General features: G+C 41.6%; 1 protein-coding gene across 1 annotated transcript; it reads right to left on the bottom strand.

Moving 5' to 3' along the window:
* Positions 1–1,746: 1,746 nt before the first annotated feature.
* LOC118298929 (von Willebrand factor A domain-containing protein 5A) lies at positions 1,747–13,469 on the bottom strand. The gene is made up of 22 exons (XM_035622129.2): positions 13,296–13,469; positions 11,978–12,025; positions 11,584–11,786; positions 11,272–11,494; positions 10,656–10,822; positions 10,446–10,560; positions 10,161–10,336; positions 9,987–10,075; positions 9,559–9,703; positions 7,912–7,991; positions 7,678–7,792; positions 7,413–7,571; positions 6,699–6,802; positions 5,758–5,990; positions 5,448–5,522; positions 5,136–5,177; positions 4,971–5,027; positions 4,348–4,416; positions 4,029–4,085; positions 3,171–3,334; positions 2,267–2,390; positions 1,747–2,179 (listed from the first exon to the last, which is right to left on the bottom strand). Exons 2-22 carry the CDS (start codon positions 12,018–12,020, stop codon positions 2,100–2,102), a joined length of 2,520 nt encoding a protein of 839 aa, XP_035478022.1. The 5' UTR covers positions 12,021–12,025; positions 13,296–13,469; the 3' UTR covers positions 1,747–2,099.
* Positions 13,470–14,000: the final 531 nt, after the last annotated feature.

Here is a 14,000-nt window from a genome sequence, read left to right on the forward strand (position 1 = left end):
CAATAAATGGTACAGAGTAGCCACGGACTGTAGATACAGATTGCCATTTTGACAACCACGGAGTCCCTGTGATGCTGTAATGACTCGCTTCTTGCGTAGATATTGAATATCGATTAGGTCTCCTAATGGCTTTCCAGTTCTGGAGGTTAATGTGTATGCGATGCAAGTGTGTGTGTGTGTGTTTTAGGGAACATTTTTTCTCTCTGCTTTAAAATATGAATATTTAGCATATTCCTTTTAATTAAATACAATCTTTAAGCCCTAAATATATGTATATATAATATATATATATATTTATACATAATATAAAAAATGCTGATACCGTGTATACTCCAATGTTTGTCTCTGTCCCTCTGACACAAACATCATATCATATCTTCTGTCTGAAGAAAAAAACCACTTTGACTGAGAGGTATGACTGAACGCGTTGTGAATTTAGATGAGTCCACGACAAGGTCGGGGGGTTTTTTCTTCCCCCGGCTCAGATTTATGCCCTGGTCACAGTCGTGTCGACAGCAGGAACACGTGTCACGGAAGCACAAACAGATAGATGAGAACATACGGGGAAGGAGGATAGATGTGAGGAGATCATCATTTAGGAGACGAATAGGAACTCATTTTTCTGCACACAGACGAAGCTGAACATCTCAAACATTTAGACCTTTTCACTGGGAGGGAGAGTGGAGTGCAACTTATTATTTCCAACAACAGAAGCAGCTCCCGACTCTCCAGTGACAGGAGCACAGAGCGGGCGACCTTTGACCGACGGCTGACAGACAGTTCCTCTGGTACATACATACATCACCACACGCTTGCCATAACAATCTGAAAGGCAAAAATGATTGACGTGAAGAAACAAGGGGCCTCCCCTTGTTGCCCAAAAAACAAAAAATGTATTTTAAAAACACAAAATAAATGAAGTTACTTAAGTTGCAAATAACATCCAAAATTATAAACCTAATAATCTTCTATAAGCAGGGATATGAACCTCTTGCTGTGACTATGATCATTATTACTCTGGAAGGTCAAACAGCTTTAGGGAAGTCATTCACTAACTTCCTTTATCTTAATAACTGTCCAATCTGAATTCAATGAGCAAAAAAAAAAAAGTTCACAATAAACTAATAAGAAATGAAACACTTACCTGTTGTTTGTTGGGGTTTTTTTGTATTTATTTCCTGGAAGTGTGGTAAAACAAGCTCAAGACCAAAACACAGACCCTAGCCACGTTCAGGAGAGAACGGACGACCAGGAGTAAAGGAAGAAGACGGAAGAAAAGGGAGATGAACAAGGGAGGAGGAAGAGGGAGGCAGTGAAGTTCAACTTCCTGCAACTCAAGTTGCTGCACAGGGTATGCTCCATTTGGTCCACATGGACCCCGGGTTGGGTGGGGCTGTGACTCCAGTCCAACATTATAGAAGTTCATCGCTGACTTATGATTTTATTTTCACTAATGAAGCAGCGATTAGTTCAAATTGGGAACATTTGGTACATATCTTCTGTAAAAGCCCATCTACAATATTAAACCCTAAAATTTTGCAGTTTAACTTATCATATTTTGTCTTCAATAAATTATATGCCATGTATCTGAAAGCTGAAACCATAAATTGAAAGAAAATTGGAATAAAAGATTTTTGGCCTACTTAAGTGCATCTCCCCTGATTGCTCAAACTGTCTTATTATGGAACATTGCAATATGTTGGTCTCTTACTTGTGCGTATGCATTATTCATAAATCATTCTTGAATCCAGTTTCAGGCATCTTTTAATGTTTCGGATAAAACACCGACGTCAAAGGATCAAACAGAAGAACAGGTCTTTGTCTCGTTACATGGCTGATGATCCTGAACAGATGAAGCAGAGTGCAAATACACTTAAGGCCACAATAGTTTTTTAAGCAGATATAGTGCAAAGGATAACGTGCAAAATAAATGTTTATATGGATGGAATAAATCTGCTCAATCAATGACTTTATATAAGAGGTAAACACATATACGAAGAGGCCGCGCCTCTTCTGCCCGTTGCTGCGATATGTCAACGTATCTAGATGAACCTAAATGTCACCGGTGAACCAAACTTGAGCCAGATTCATGAAACCCTTTAGAGGCCGAGGACGTCTTTCTGCACGCTGCAGCCCAACAGTGTGTTTCCAGCTGCCACACACTCCGCCACGCACGTTGCTGGAAAAATAAAACATAATAAGTCATCACATGCTGAAACATTGCAACACGGTCTAAACTTCTGCACGTATCATTGTGATTTGTTACCTTTCTGAGCGCGGAGCCAGGACGTGGCCTTCATGGCCAGAAGCTCCCACTCCTCCTTGGCGTCCAGCTTGACACCATGAAGCCAGATGAGAGCCAGAATGGTGGCCCACACATCCTGGTTCGCCTAATTCACACAAAACCCCCAGAAATGAAGACACGTGTCATCAGGGAAAATGTGGACTGCATAGTTAAAATCAGCAATAATAATAATGATATCATATGCTAAATAAAGTAAGACAGCATATGAGAGCTATTCACACGATGCCTTTCATAAACAGGTGGTTAAAAATACCACAGGGGGGCGCCATGCCCAGCGTGTCAATGTGGTTATGTTTCTGTTACTACACGGTCATAATTTTCCTTATATTGTAAATCCCCGTCCCATCAAATTTTTTCTGCAAACTCATTCCCACTGATTGTTTGCATCTTGCCATTTTTGGGGTCCCTCATTCTAAGATGTGTGAGTGTGTATATGTACATATTATATTTTATTTTTCTCCTTTTTTTTTTTTTACTCACAACATTCTACCAAATACATTTGTAAATGTAAATTTCATTTATTTTAACCAGTGCCTCCTATTTTTATTGTGCATTTTTATTTATTTTTACCTTTTAAAAATCATACTTTTAAAAACAACTGCTTCCATATGTCTGTTACTACTTACCATACCATTTCTTATTTCATGTCCTGTATGAATTTCACTACACCCGAGTATAATGACAATCAAGATCACTCTGATTCTGAGTATTTAACAATTTCTTATGTTTCATATTTCCTATTGTATGTGCTTCACCCAATCATTTTGGGCATCACAACAAACACTGTGACGAAATCTGTTTTAAGATACAATCCTATTCTTAAATTTTGTTGTTATTTATTTATTTTTTCTTATGATCGACTCACAGCGGAAGGTTTAGTTTTCTCCGTCTCCTCGCTGGTCTTCCCCAGCGCAGCAGCCAGAGCCGGGTGGAGCAGCCAGCAGCCGGACGCCTTCTGGAGGGAGACCAGCTGCAGCAGAGGGTCTCTGGGCGGCGGCTTGGATGCGGCGACCTCAACCGCATCTGAGTCTGAGGAATATAAATAATATTACAATGATTACAAATCAACAAATTACATCATCAATCATTATTATTTCATTCATGTCTAATTATAAAATCTGGTAAATGATTATGTGCAATTTAAATAACCAAGTTGTACAAAGATTATCTATCCATCATTTAGTGGTGTAACGATTCTCCAAATCCACGTTTCATTTCAGACTTCCAATTTATTATAAAACTGTTCATAAAATGCTGACTTGAACGTCGTTAACGAGGGTTATTATCCATCTCGAGGTTAATTAACCTAGACTGACTTTTACCACAGGCATGATGCCTCGATGTACAAGGGAACTAAATAGTTAAAAGGGAATCCAATAGATGTAAGGTGTAATATTCACAGCGGGTCGGGTTATCGAGGTCAATGACAGTGTTTTATTTTTTTTTAAATTCCATGACATCTTGTGGTGCATGACCCAAGGAAAAAAACCCATACATATCCAGGAATTCTTTTAACTTTCTTTGACAAGGCGAGATAATATATTGGGTACGTACGCTCCGAGCAACCTTCCAAGTTTTTTTGTGCTTTTTTTTGTAACCAATGCCAGGCTTTAACTGGCTCAAGTTGAAGAGGTAAATGTTTGAGAATCTCACAAATGACAAATTCCTCTTTAATCAGTCCACAGAAAAATAATCAATACATGTCGTAAAGTACAACCGATACCTTCATCACTGCACAGCTCGTCACTGTCGCCAAACTCCATCAGGCCAGAAGTGTCGACTGTAGGACCAAAAATGTGAACAAGCATTGTTTATGCTTTGATTCAGTAAAGTAACAGCCTATAGATACAAAGTCACAACGTATTTATGAGATATTGGGTCATAAATATGAGGAGAAATCTTTAACAACGAAAAAGTTAGTCAATTATTCACTTTCGGAAGAATTTCTTAACTCTGGGTAGAAATTAAATTTTCAGGACGTCATAGTAGGGTTATACTGGGGAAAATGCCTGAACATGAAATAGCAAGAAACGCTTACTCACCGCCGCCTCCACGAAGAGACATGTTAGCGCGATGACCGCCTTGTGTCAGGCTTTGCATCACACCACAGCCTGAGACAAAAAGAGAGAGATGGATACTAAATGTAGATTAGATGATAATAAATTGATAACTGATAATAATTGCGCTGTGCATGACTATGTACTGTGAAATATAGCGGCTCTCCTCCAGTGACATCATCAATGATATCACAGAGTAGTTTTAACCTCCGCATTTTCTTTTAATTGTCTGTCAACAGAATTATTGGCAAACTACTTTACCAATTTCCATGACATTTTGTGGAAGGGTGAGGCACGGCCTAAGGAAAAACCTGTTCTGGAGCGGATCAGGATAAACGGACAAATCCAGGAATTTTTTCCATTTTTTTTTACATGTTGACACAGGTTATTATTTTTATTTTTTTGTAACCATGCCAGGCATCGACAGGCTCATTTTGAACGGGCAAGAACATGGTCACGAGTACATTTCAGTTTCAAAATAAAGTACAGTAAAACGAAAAATTAAAAAGTCACAAATGTCAAATTACTTTTTGAATCAGTCCACAGAAAAAGAATCAAATACATGTCGTAAAGTCAAAGTGCTTGCGCCACGGAAACAAAACAGATACCTTTGTCCTCGCAAAGCTGGTAACTGTCTTCAAACTCCATCATGTCATACATGGCGCCTTTTTTCAGAAGTAATTCATTGTTAGAATTATTTTTCCAGGATGTCAGAGTAGGTTTATTCTGGGGAAAATGCCTGAACATGAAATAACAAAAAAACCCTAACTCACCGCCGCCTCGTAACATTTGATAGTGTGGCATCCCACTGAAGCCTGAGACAAAAGGAGAGAGACGGATACTAAATGTAGATCAGATGATAACAAATTTCTCTATGAATCATCATCAGTCAATGAATCACTTTTGGGAAGAATTTCTTAACTTTGGGCAGGAAAATTAATTTCTGTTTTCTGGACGTCATAGTGGGTTTATATTGGGGAAAATGCCTGAGCGTGAAATATCAAGTGCCCTTGTGTATTTCTATGCTCGGTGGATGTAGAACTACACCAGTGTGTGTTCGGTGTGTCAGTGGACCTCTTACTTACTCGCTGCAGGAGAAGACATTAGGCAAAGAGGTTGTGACATCATACAGTAAGCAACTCGCGGCATCGATTGAAACCCTGAGAAGAAGAGAGAGAGATGGATACTGAATGTAGATTAGCTGATAAACAATACGACTCCTCGTGGCTGAAAAGAAGAAGACAGGACATGTGCTAAAAGTATCAAGGTCTTCTATAAATAAATTTAATGTATTATTATTCTTTTCAAGACTAGCCAAGTCCAACACTCTGTACTCGGGTGGCAAAAATGAAAAAACACATTGCAACATGTGCACGGTGGTGAATAAACACTCACGGGGCGTCGGAACATTTCTGCGCTGCAGAGGTCCTTTACTGGGCTCGCCGTCGCCTTTCCTCACAGCGATGAAGGCGGTGAAGGAGCTGCTCACCCCCGATTGGACGCTGAGCTCCACCACCTTCTTCTTCTTCTCCTTCGCCGCCTCGTCGTCGCGTGGCCCCTCGTCGTCTCTCTGCTCCCCCTCCAGGGAACGAATCAGGGTCCGGGCGGCCAACCTGTGGACCGTCAGCCTGCGGACACGGTCGGGAAAAACACGGGCGGAGCTTGGCTTTTTTATTTGTTCATTTGGAAGTTGTCACATGAAAACTGAAAAAAAAACAAAAACGGAAGAATCGTGTAACTTTTTAAAACCAGTTTTTTTTAGCAATGTTAGTGAATTAATCATCTAAAGTTGATGAAAAATAATTCCTACTAACACTGTAGATGACTTGCACAGACAGTGCTGGAACAAACCCTGCTGCCTTTTTAGGTCAATACTGTACTACAGGAAGTGGTGCTGTTCATTTATATCTAAATGGTGAGGGGGGGGGCCAGGTAACAAATGAAGGCCGCCTGGTGTGCCAGGGCTTCATCCTACAGCAAAACAAAGACCCAGATCATGAGAAGAACATATGATGGGGTCTCCAGAGTTAAACCCCATGACGCTGGTGTGGAAGGAACTGAGCCTGCAAGTGTGACACATTTGAGGGAACAGCTGCCGCGAACAATATTTTGATTCCCACTGTTGAGGGAAACCCACGGGTGTGTCCGGCTGCTGGATTAAACCACGAGATTTCCATGATCCCTCGTTTTAAAAACCTCACTGAGACATGAAAATGATGCTGTCCAATAAAGTGTCACTTTCTTTTAGTCAACGTTGGTTTATGATGCACACGTGTGTGGAAAATGATACAGTGAAGTCAAGTCAGCGTTAAACGTGAAGTTAAAGCAGTTTTTACCCAGAGTCCACTGCAGGTTTCAGACTGAAGCGGAGTTGGTTCTGCGAGGGATGAGCCGCCAGGCTGTACTTCACCGTCACGCAGCCCTCTGCTGCCGCCGAACTCTGAGGAAACAACCACAGTGTTACAAAACAATCTTATCTTCACAAATACATTTTTTTTTCTATTAAAACATTTGGTTACATATTTTTCACACCATGATATCATCCTTTCGCAACATCCTCATATAATATCTACTCATAATTGAACCTTTAATGACATACGAACATGAAATAGCAGTTTGATATAGGTATGAGTAATTATGAGTTATCATTTTCATGGAGTTCATGGAGGACAGTGATTCCCCCCTATTATATTCCTAAAATCCTATTTTATTCATTTTCCCCCTATTATGAGCTTATAACTTATCAAATTTTTACTAGTCTTTATATTTCTGAATGTTCAATTATTCAGTCGTATGTATTAGTTAGTTAGTACAATATGTATCAGACCTATGGAAAGAACTTACTATGAGACTGACTTTTTTGGGCAAACAATAGTGGACATTTCACTATATTGTACAATATATATATATATATATATATATGTATATATACATTAATATGTATTTCTTTAATACTTGTCTATGGCAGTGTTTTGTGTGTTTTTCCATATCGAGACATATCGAGCCAGAGGGGTATTACAGTGAGAGATATACAGTAGGGCTGGTCCAACCTGTCCGCTGAGCTGGGCGTAAATCAGTGACCTCTGACCCTGGAAAATGGCCGTGATTGGCGGAGAGAGAACGGTGACAGACACGCCCTTGGGCACACTCCACGTGACCGAGACGTCCTCCACTGCCGGCTGCAGAGCGAAGCGCAGCGACTGCATCACCTGGTTATAGAGAGAGAGATGTACAGCTAAAGTCAGACGGGGCACTTCCCCCAGAAAATGGCTTATGTCCATATTTTCATTTAAACCTTTATGCTACTTTTCTTACTTTAGGCTGCATCCTGTCCGTCCCTGTGATGAACTGAGCGTGACCTCCTCCTTCCTTGGCCAAGCCATTGATGAGAGCAGTGCTGGCTCCTTCTCCGATCCCAAAAGAGAAACACCTACAATACAGAAGTTATATTTATTTTTACTAACACATGAAGCTTCACTACAATATGGGACAAGTTAAAGATAATCATTTGGGTGTTTGTCGTGTTCTTTTCTTTGTCTTGGTTGTCACCTGTGGGAACCGGAATTCTTCTTCACCAGGTCTATCACCTCTTTGGTGTTGAACACCTCTCCGTCAGTGAAGACAAAAAGCTGCGGGGAGGAGAGTTCACACAGAAGTTACACAACGGCCGACCCAGAAACACGCGGCATGTGCTTGAAGGTCTTCCAGCGAAGAATGAAGACACACAGAGGGAGCGGTGAGTGTGAGCTTTGAACGAAGAAAACCTGTTTGTTCAGAAATTGCTGTTGCTCAACTGTGAGCGGAACAGTCGGAGGTATTGAGCGGATCAATCGTGGCTTGTTTGATGGATTGGACGGCAAGATGTTGTTTGTTAAGCCTAATCTATGATAAGTCCATCGTTTGCTCAGGACAACAAAAGCAGCTAGAGATACGATTGAGTAAAGAATACTTGAAAAATCTGTAATATTTAATGGATATGGGTTTTTTTTTACTTACAACTTGAAAATAACTCTGGTTTTGATGACCACATTAAAATCAGTGTCTAAATGGTGCAAAGTGGCAGAATGTCTCAAAAATTCGGAAGAAAGACTGAAAAATCTGCTTGATGAGATGTTGTATTGGGAGGATAGTCTACTCTACGGTGTGAATAAGTACGAGCCAAAACCCATTTTCCTCCAATGCAATAAACTGCCCGCGACTCCTGTTTGGAAATCCTTTACTCTGACCGAAAGGAATGAGGGTTGGCACCTCCAAGCCTGGGGCACTTTGTGCTTTGCCAGAAAAAGGATGTAATGCTCCTTGCGGGGGAAAAGGAATGAGTCACTGCCCCAAAATGGAAGAGTTCCAGCAACCTCGGTATCGTGTTCTCGGAATCGGCAGGCGCATCGCTGCTGCGTAGGCTGTAATGCAGACACCTGACTCTCATGGTGAACTGGGAGCTGAGGAAAATTACAAGATCAAGAAAATAGCAAATCCTTTCGAGCATTGAGAGTTTCTGTCATGAAAAACGCGGGGCGTTTTTTCTGGTCTGAAAGTTCCGATAAAGGTTCATGTCTTTGTTACGTTGTAAAGATCTGATTCGGTTAGATTTGAATTCACGTTACAATTTAGGTTGCGTGCTGGATTTCGTATGACGTACGTATGTCGTGTCGTGATTTGTTTGTAGACTGGCGTGCGTCTGATGCCGGCTTGTTGCCAATTTGGCGGGTAGTAGTCTTTCCGTTTGGAAAAAGATGTATCTACAGCTTCATTCCATTAATTGTCGTTGCCCCTGTATTGTCATTATGGTTTTATTACCAGCATAACCTAGTCAAGGGAAGTCTTCAACACCAGTTTGAATGCGAACGTCCTTGTGGTTCAAACAATATCGTCGGAGGCGAAGACTGAAAGCAATCCTGCGAAAAGTGCAATTAAATCTTTTGTCTCCTCCTCCCCCCACGTGCTACCACGGCTAATTTCTGCTTCTCTTCCGCTTTTTTTTCTTCTTCTATTGCATCCGTTTCAACTCCCTGCAATTTGTCCAAAAGTATCACATTTTGGCGTTTTGGTCCGAGGAACCTTTCACACCTGTTAGTTTGGATCAGACTAAACGAAAAAGTCCGAAGCCCTCCGAAGTGCGATGACTAAGATGGTGTTTTTTGGTATTGGTGTGTATGAGTGTGTGTGTGTGTGTGTGTGTGCGCGCGTGTGTATTACTTGTCTAGGTTGTTTAGGAATGCAGGACTGGCTGTAAATATGTTTCAGGGGCTGAAGGATCTCTGTTCCTCCCAGGTCAGCCTCCATCCCCTCAACTTTCTTCAGAGCCTCTTCCAAGGTCTTCTCACTGTACTCCACACTCTGACTGTCATCACAAACACACACACACACACACACACACACACACACACACACACACACACACACACACACACACACACACACACACACACACACACACACACACACACACACACACACACACACACACACACACACACACACACACACACACACACACACACACACACACACAGGAGGTCAGGTGATGGAGGGGTTTGTGTATCACCAACGACTTCTACACGGCATCAAGGTGCACAACAAACATCTGTACAAACAGTGACATGAAAAAACAGAGACTCTCTCACGGGAAGACGTGTTCGTAGCCGGACCCGAAGCTGTAGATGTTGAAGTAGCAGCCCATCGGTAAGCTCTTCAACAGGAGCAGTAGAGTGTCCTGGAGGGAAGGAGAGAGGAGCTGGTGAAGGAAACAGACACTACGAGCGGTTTATCTTTGATAAGAGTCGAAGCTTGCTGACTACCCTCGCGCTGCCAATTCGAGTTTCTTGCTGCCTGGTCTCAGTGGTTGGACAATCCATACTCCCCGATCGGTCCAGCAGGAGCACAAACTCTCCACAGGAGGCCATTGAGGACATCACCGACTGGGGGAACTCAGGGTACAGGCTCAGCATCACCACTGGATCTGCCATCAGAGTCCCTGAAGACACAAGAGCAAAGCTTACCTCTTGAATTTAACTCATCTGTTTGACGATATTGAACCTTTGTTTTTATTCTGCAAAGTACCAACCTCACTAGTTCACACTCACCAGGTTTGGCAGAGGCCTGTCCCGCCTCCACCACCGCAGTGGGCCGGTGGGCATCTTTGTAATAAATCAGCAGTTCGACGTCTCGGTCGAACTTGTGTCCTGCAGCCAACTTGACCTGCAGGCGACAAAAAGCACACAGACATATATTTCCTTGTCAGTACCGAGGAACAACAGAGACCCGGCTGCAGACACATTTTGCGGTCCACCCACCGTGGCCTGGGTCTGCTCCGTGTCGAGGTACTGGAGAGGCTCCAGCGAGCAGCTGGACTCGACTTTGGAGACGGGACGAGGAGAGGACACTCGGGCAGAGAACGACAGACTGTAGGGAACCAGAGATGCTGGAACAGAGGTCACCTGGACGCCAGCATCTTCACTACCTGTTAGAGACAAATGAGACAAGTTTTAAAAATATACCATGGTTTACAACACACTAGGAAACTTTGGTCGAGTAGAAGTTTTGGATGATCAGAGAAAATCCTCAACCTATATGACAACCAGACACCCTGACTACCTTCCTTAGCTCCTCTTAAGAAGCTTGAGAATAAAGTTCATAATCAGTGACTTGCTCAAACACTTCGAGTTGATGGCTGTTAAACCATGATGTCTTGATTTTTATTTCTTCATTTTTGGAATTCAAGCACCAAAATTGGACATTGTTTACAGCTCAGCACAACAGTTTGGGTTGAGTTTGTTGCACAATGTTTTCAAAAATGTCTACTTGTGCGTTTTATGGTGCACATCGTACTTGATGATCCCACAGTAAAAATAAGGACCAGTCTTGTTTGGTGTGTACCGAATCAAAAAAACTGCTGGCTTGGTTTCCTACCCTGAGGTCGGTAGCGAGGGTTGAGCACGGCAGGCAGACAAAACCTCAGGCCGTCGTCGGCCTGCACGGCCAGCTCAGTGACGTACTCCAGCCTGATGGAGGCGCTCTCTCCCGGGGGCAGGCTGCCCACACTCAGAGTGAATATGTCCGGACTCTGCTCGCTCTCCTCCAACAGGAAGGCCTGCTGACCGGAGCTCAGCGCGTCGTCATACTCCTCGCGAGCCTGGGAATGCATACGACACAATGTGACGCGACTGATTTTTCTCTTTTAAGAACAATTACAGTGAGTGAAACTTCGGCTTTCCTGCTCACCTCCTGTTTCTCCTTCACCTCGGCTACAATCTGCGTCTGACCGATCGTGGCACTGAAGTGACAGACGGCGGCGTCTCCGGGCAGAGGGAAGACGAACACGGCCTCTATGGGTTTGTCCTCCTTGTTCTCGTAGAGCAGAGTGGAGACCACCGTGGCCACGTGGTCCCTCACCTCCAGCTCCACCTCGATGCTCTTCAGAGGAACTGATTGGGAAACAAAATGAAATACAGTGAACATGAAGACGAAGTGAGAGAAGGTTCACAAAATGTTGTGCATTTGTTGATGTTGCAGCATCTGTTCACCAAGCTGATGCTTCAAACTCTGTGTATCTACTTTGGAAGTTTACAGTAATACAAAAAGTTAATTTGTTTTTGTCTAACAGCTCTTACTGTACCTGGTTCCTTCTCAGTAGTCACTAAACCACAGCAGCACTCCATCGTACCTGTGCAACAATCAACAAGGACATTTGAGGACATACTGCTATGACAGTTACTTTGCATTACAGGGGTTCAGCACAGGGTAAAAAGGTAACGATTAATTCTCATGGATTTTCATGGATTAGTTATTTGGTCCACAAAAATGGAGGAAAACCCCAACATGATATATTAATAATAAAATATGTTCAGTTTGCTGTCATATAGGAGCGAAGAAACCAAACAAAGTTCACATTTAAGAAGCTGTAATCAGAGAATTGTGACTTTTTCCCCCCATTACTAACGACTTCAACCGATTAATTGATTATTAAAACCATTGCCGATTCATTTAGTAGTCCATTACTAATTAATGATCAATTGTTGCAGTTCTACACATATATTCACATGAATGACATCAAAAGTAATGTATGATTACCATTCTGGTTATAATCACACAATGAGGACTGAACTCACAGTACTTAAAAAAAAAACATTAAATAAATGTACAGCTGTTATTGTACATGCCAGGCTGGGGCAGTGATTTATTTTTGTGTATCGATGTGTATTAATTATTGTTTAATCTGTTATTGGGGGACTGTATAGAAAACCTGTGGGGACAAAGTTGGAATCTTAATAAAATATTATATTTACATTTATTTCTAAAAATCTTTTGTTTAACCTGTGCTGATGAGATTTTTTTTAATAAAAGTATTTTGTATTGCTTTATGTTGTCTCTCCAGTTTCCCCACGAAGAACTATAGCATGTTACAAAACAAAGCTTTATTTTAAATTGTATTTATTCAGATGAAAAAAAAATCATAATCTGGTTAGTTGACCTTGTCTCTCTTCACTTTTCATCATATTCATTAACAGGACATGATGAACGCTCACGCAGATCTCAGTGGTCTCGCCCTTCTGGGTTCAGCCTAGTTAATTTTTTTCTCTCCATTTTGTCTATTTCTCTACAAATGAAATTTAACAACAAAAAAAGTTTTAAATAGCAACTTGTATTTCCGGTCATCATGACTGACCGGAAGTCACAGATTTAAAATGAAAGTGAAACTGACAGCTCCTCTTCTCCGTCGCCAATTTTGTTTTTAAATGTATTCCGAGTTATTTCAACAGTATATTCTACCACTAAGAATCACTCCAACGACAAGTATCCAGCAGGTTATTGTTGACGAGTTGTTTTTTCTTCCCCCCAGTTAATGTCGTAGTAACTTTAGGAGAAAAAACAGTGCGTCATCTGGGACGAGGCCACTTGAATAAAAGACGCAGAAGAAGAAAAAAGAAACTTACCTGTGACGGTCGTGTGTTCAGCGTCTGGGTGAATGTGTGTGAGAGTGTGTGTGGGTGTGTGTGTGTGTGCGGAGACAAGTGACAGGTTTGTAATGTCAAGCGAGAGCTCTTCACGATTTAAAACAAACAGGGGAACAAATGTACCAGTCACGCCTCCCCCGGATGCGTTCGATTCCCTCACAAGAGAGCACCGCGTGGGCGGAGCTTGCAAGAAACAGACGACGCTGCAACTCCTCATGTGCACCGAGTACCCGGCTGTGGCGCGACACCGCCACCTACTGGTGGAGAATAGGAACGACCACACTTTCAGAATCTTTTTAAATCTTTTTTTTTTTTATTTAACAAAATCCATATACAAACAATATGGCTCAAAATTCGTATAACAGTGTTATAAAGGATCATATGCTAAAATATAATAAAACATTTAAGAACAAACATCATGGATAATTAAATGAAAATAAAGCTGGGGCTCTCTGTTTTGTAAATCATATTCTTCAATAATGTAAAAAAGTTTCACTGCATTACGTTTTTTCATAAATTTCTAAGGGGCTTTGACATTACCAATAAATCCATGGTGAAAATAAATATACTGAAAGAAGGTTTCACTTTCATATACTTGTATTTTGTGGATATAAAATTTTCCAAGAATGAGGATGTTGTAGATAAGAAAAGTCATCTTTGGTATTCGCCATAACATAAGTCGAT

Source organism: Scophthalmus maximus, chromosome 11 (genome assembly GCF_022379125.1).
Source record: "Scophthalmus maximus strain ysfricsl-2021 chromosome 11, ASM2237912v1, whole genome shotgun sequence".
Taxonomy (NCBI): Eukaryota; Metazoa; Chordata; class Actinopteri; order Pleuronectiformes; family Scophthalmidae; genus Scophthalmus; species Scophthalmus maximus.

Excerpts from the sequence above, each read along its gene's own strand:
- LOC118298929 (XM_035622129.2), bottom strand. The coding sequence starts at position 12,020 with ATGGAGTGCTGCTGTGGTTTAGTGACTACTGAGAAGGAACCAG. Across the intron at positions 9,704-9,986 it reads GGCTACGAACACGTCTTCCC|TCAGAGTGTGGAGTACAGTG; the intron begins GTGAGAGAGTCT and ends TTGTGATGACAG. Across the intron at positions 7,793-7,911 it reads AAGAATTCCGGTTCCCACAG|GTGTTTCTCTTTTGGGATCG; the intron begins GTGACAACCAAG and ends TCTGTATTGTAG.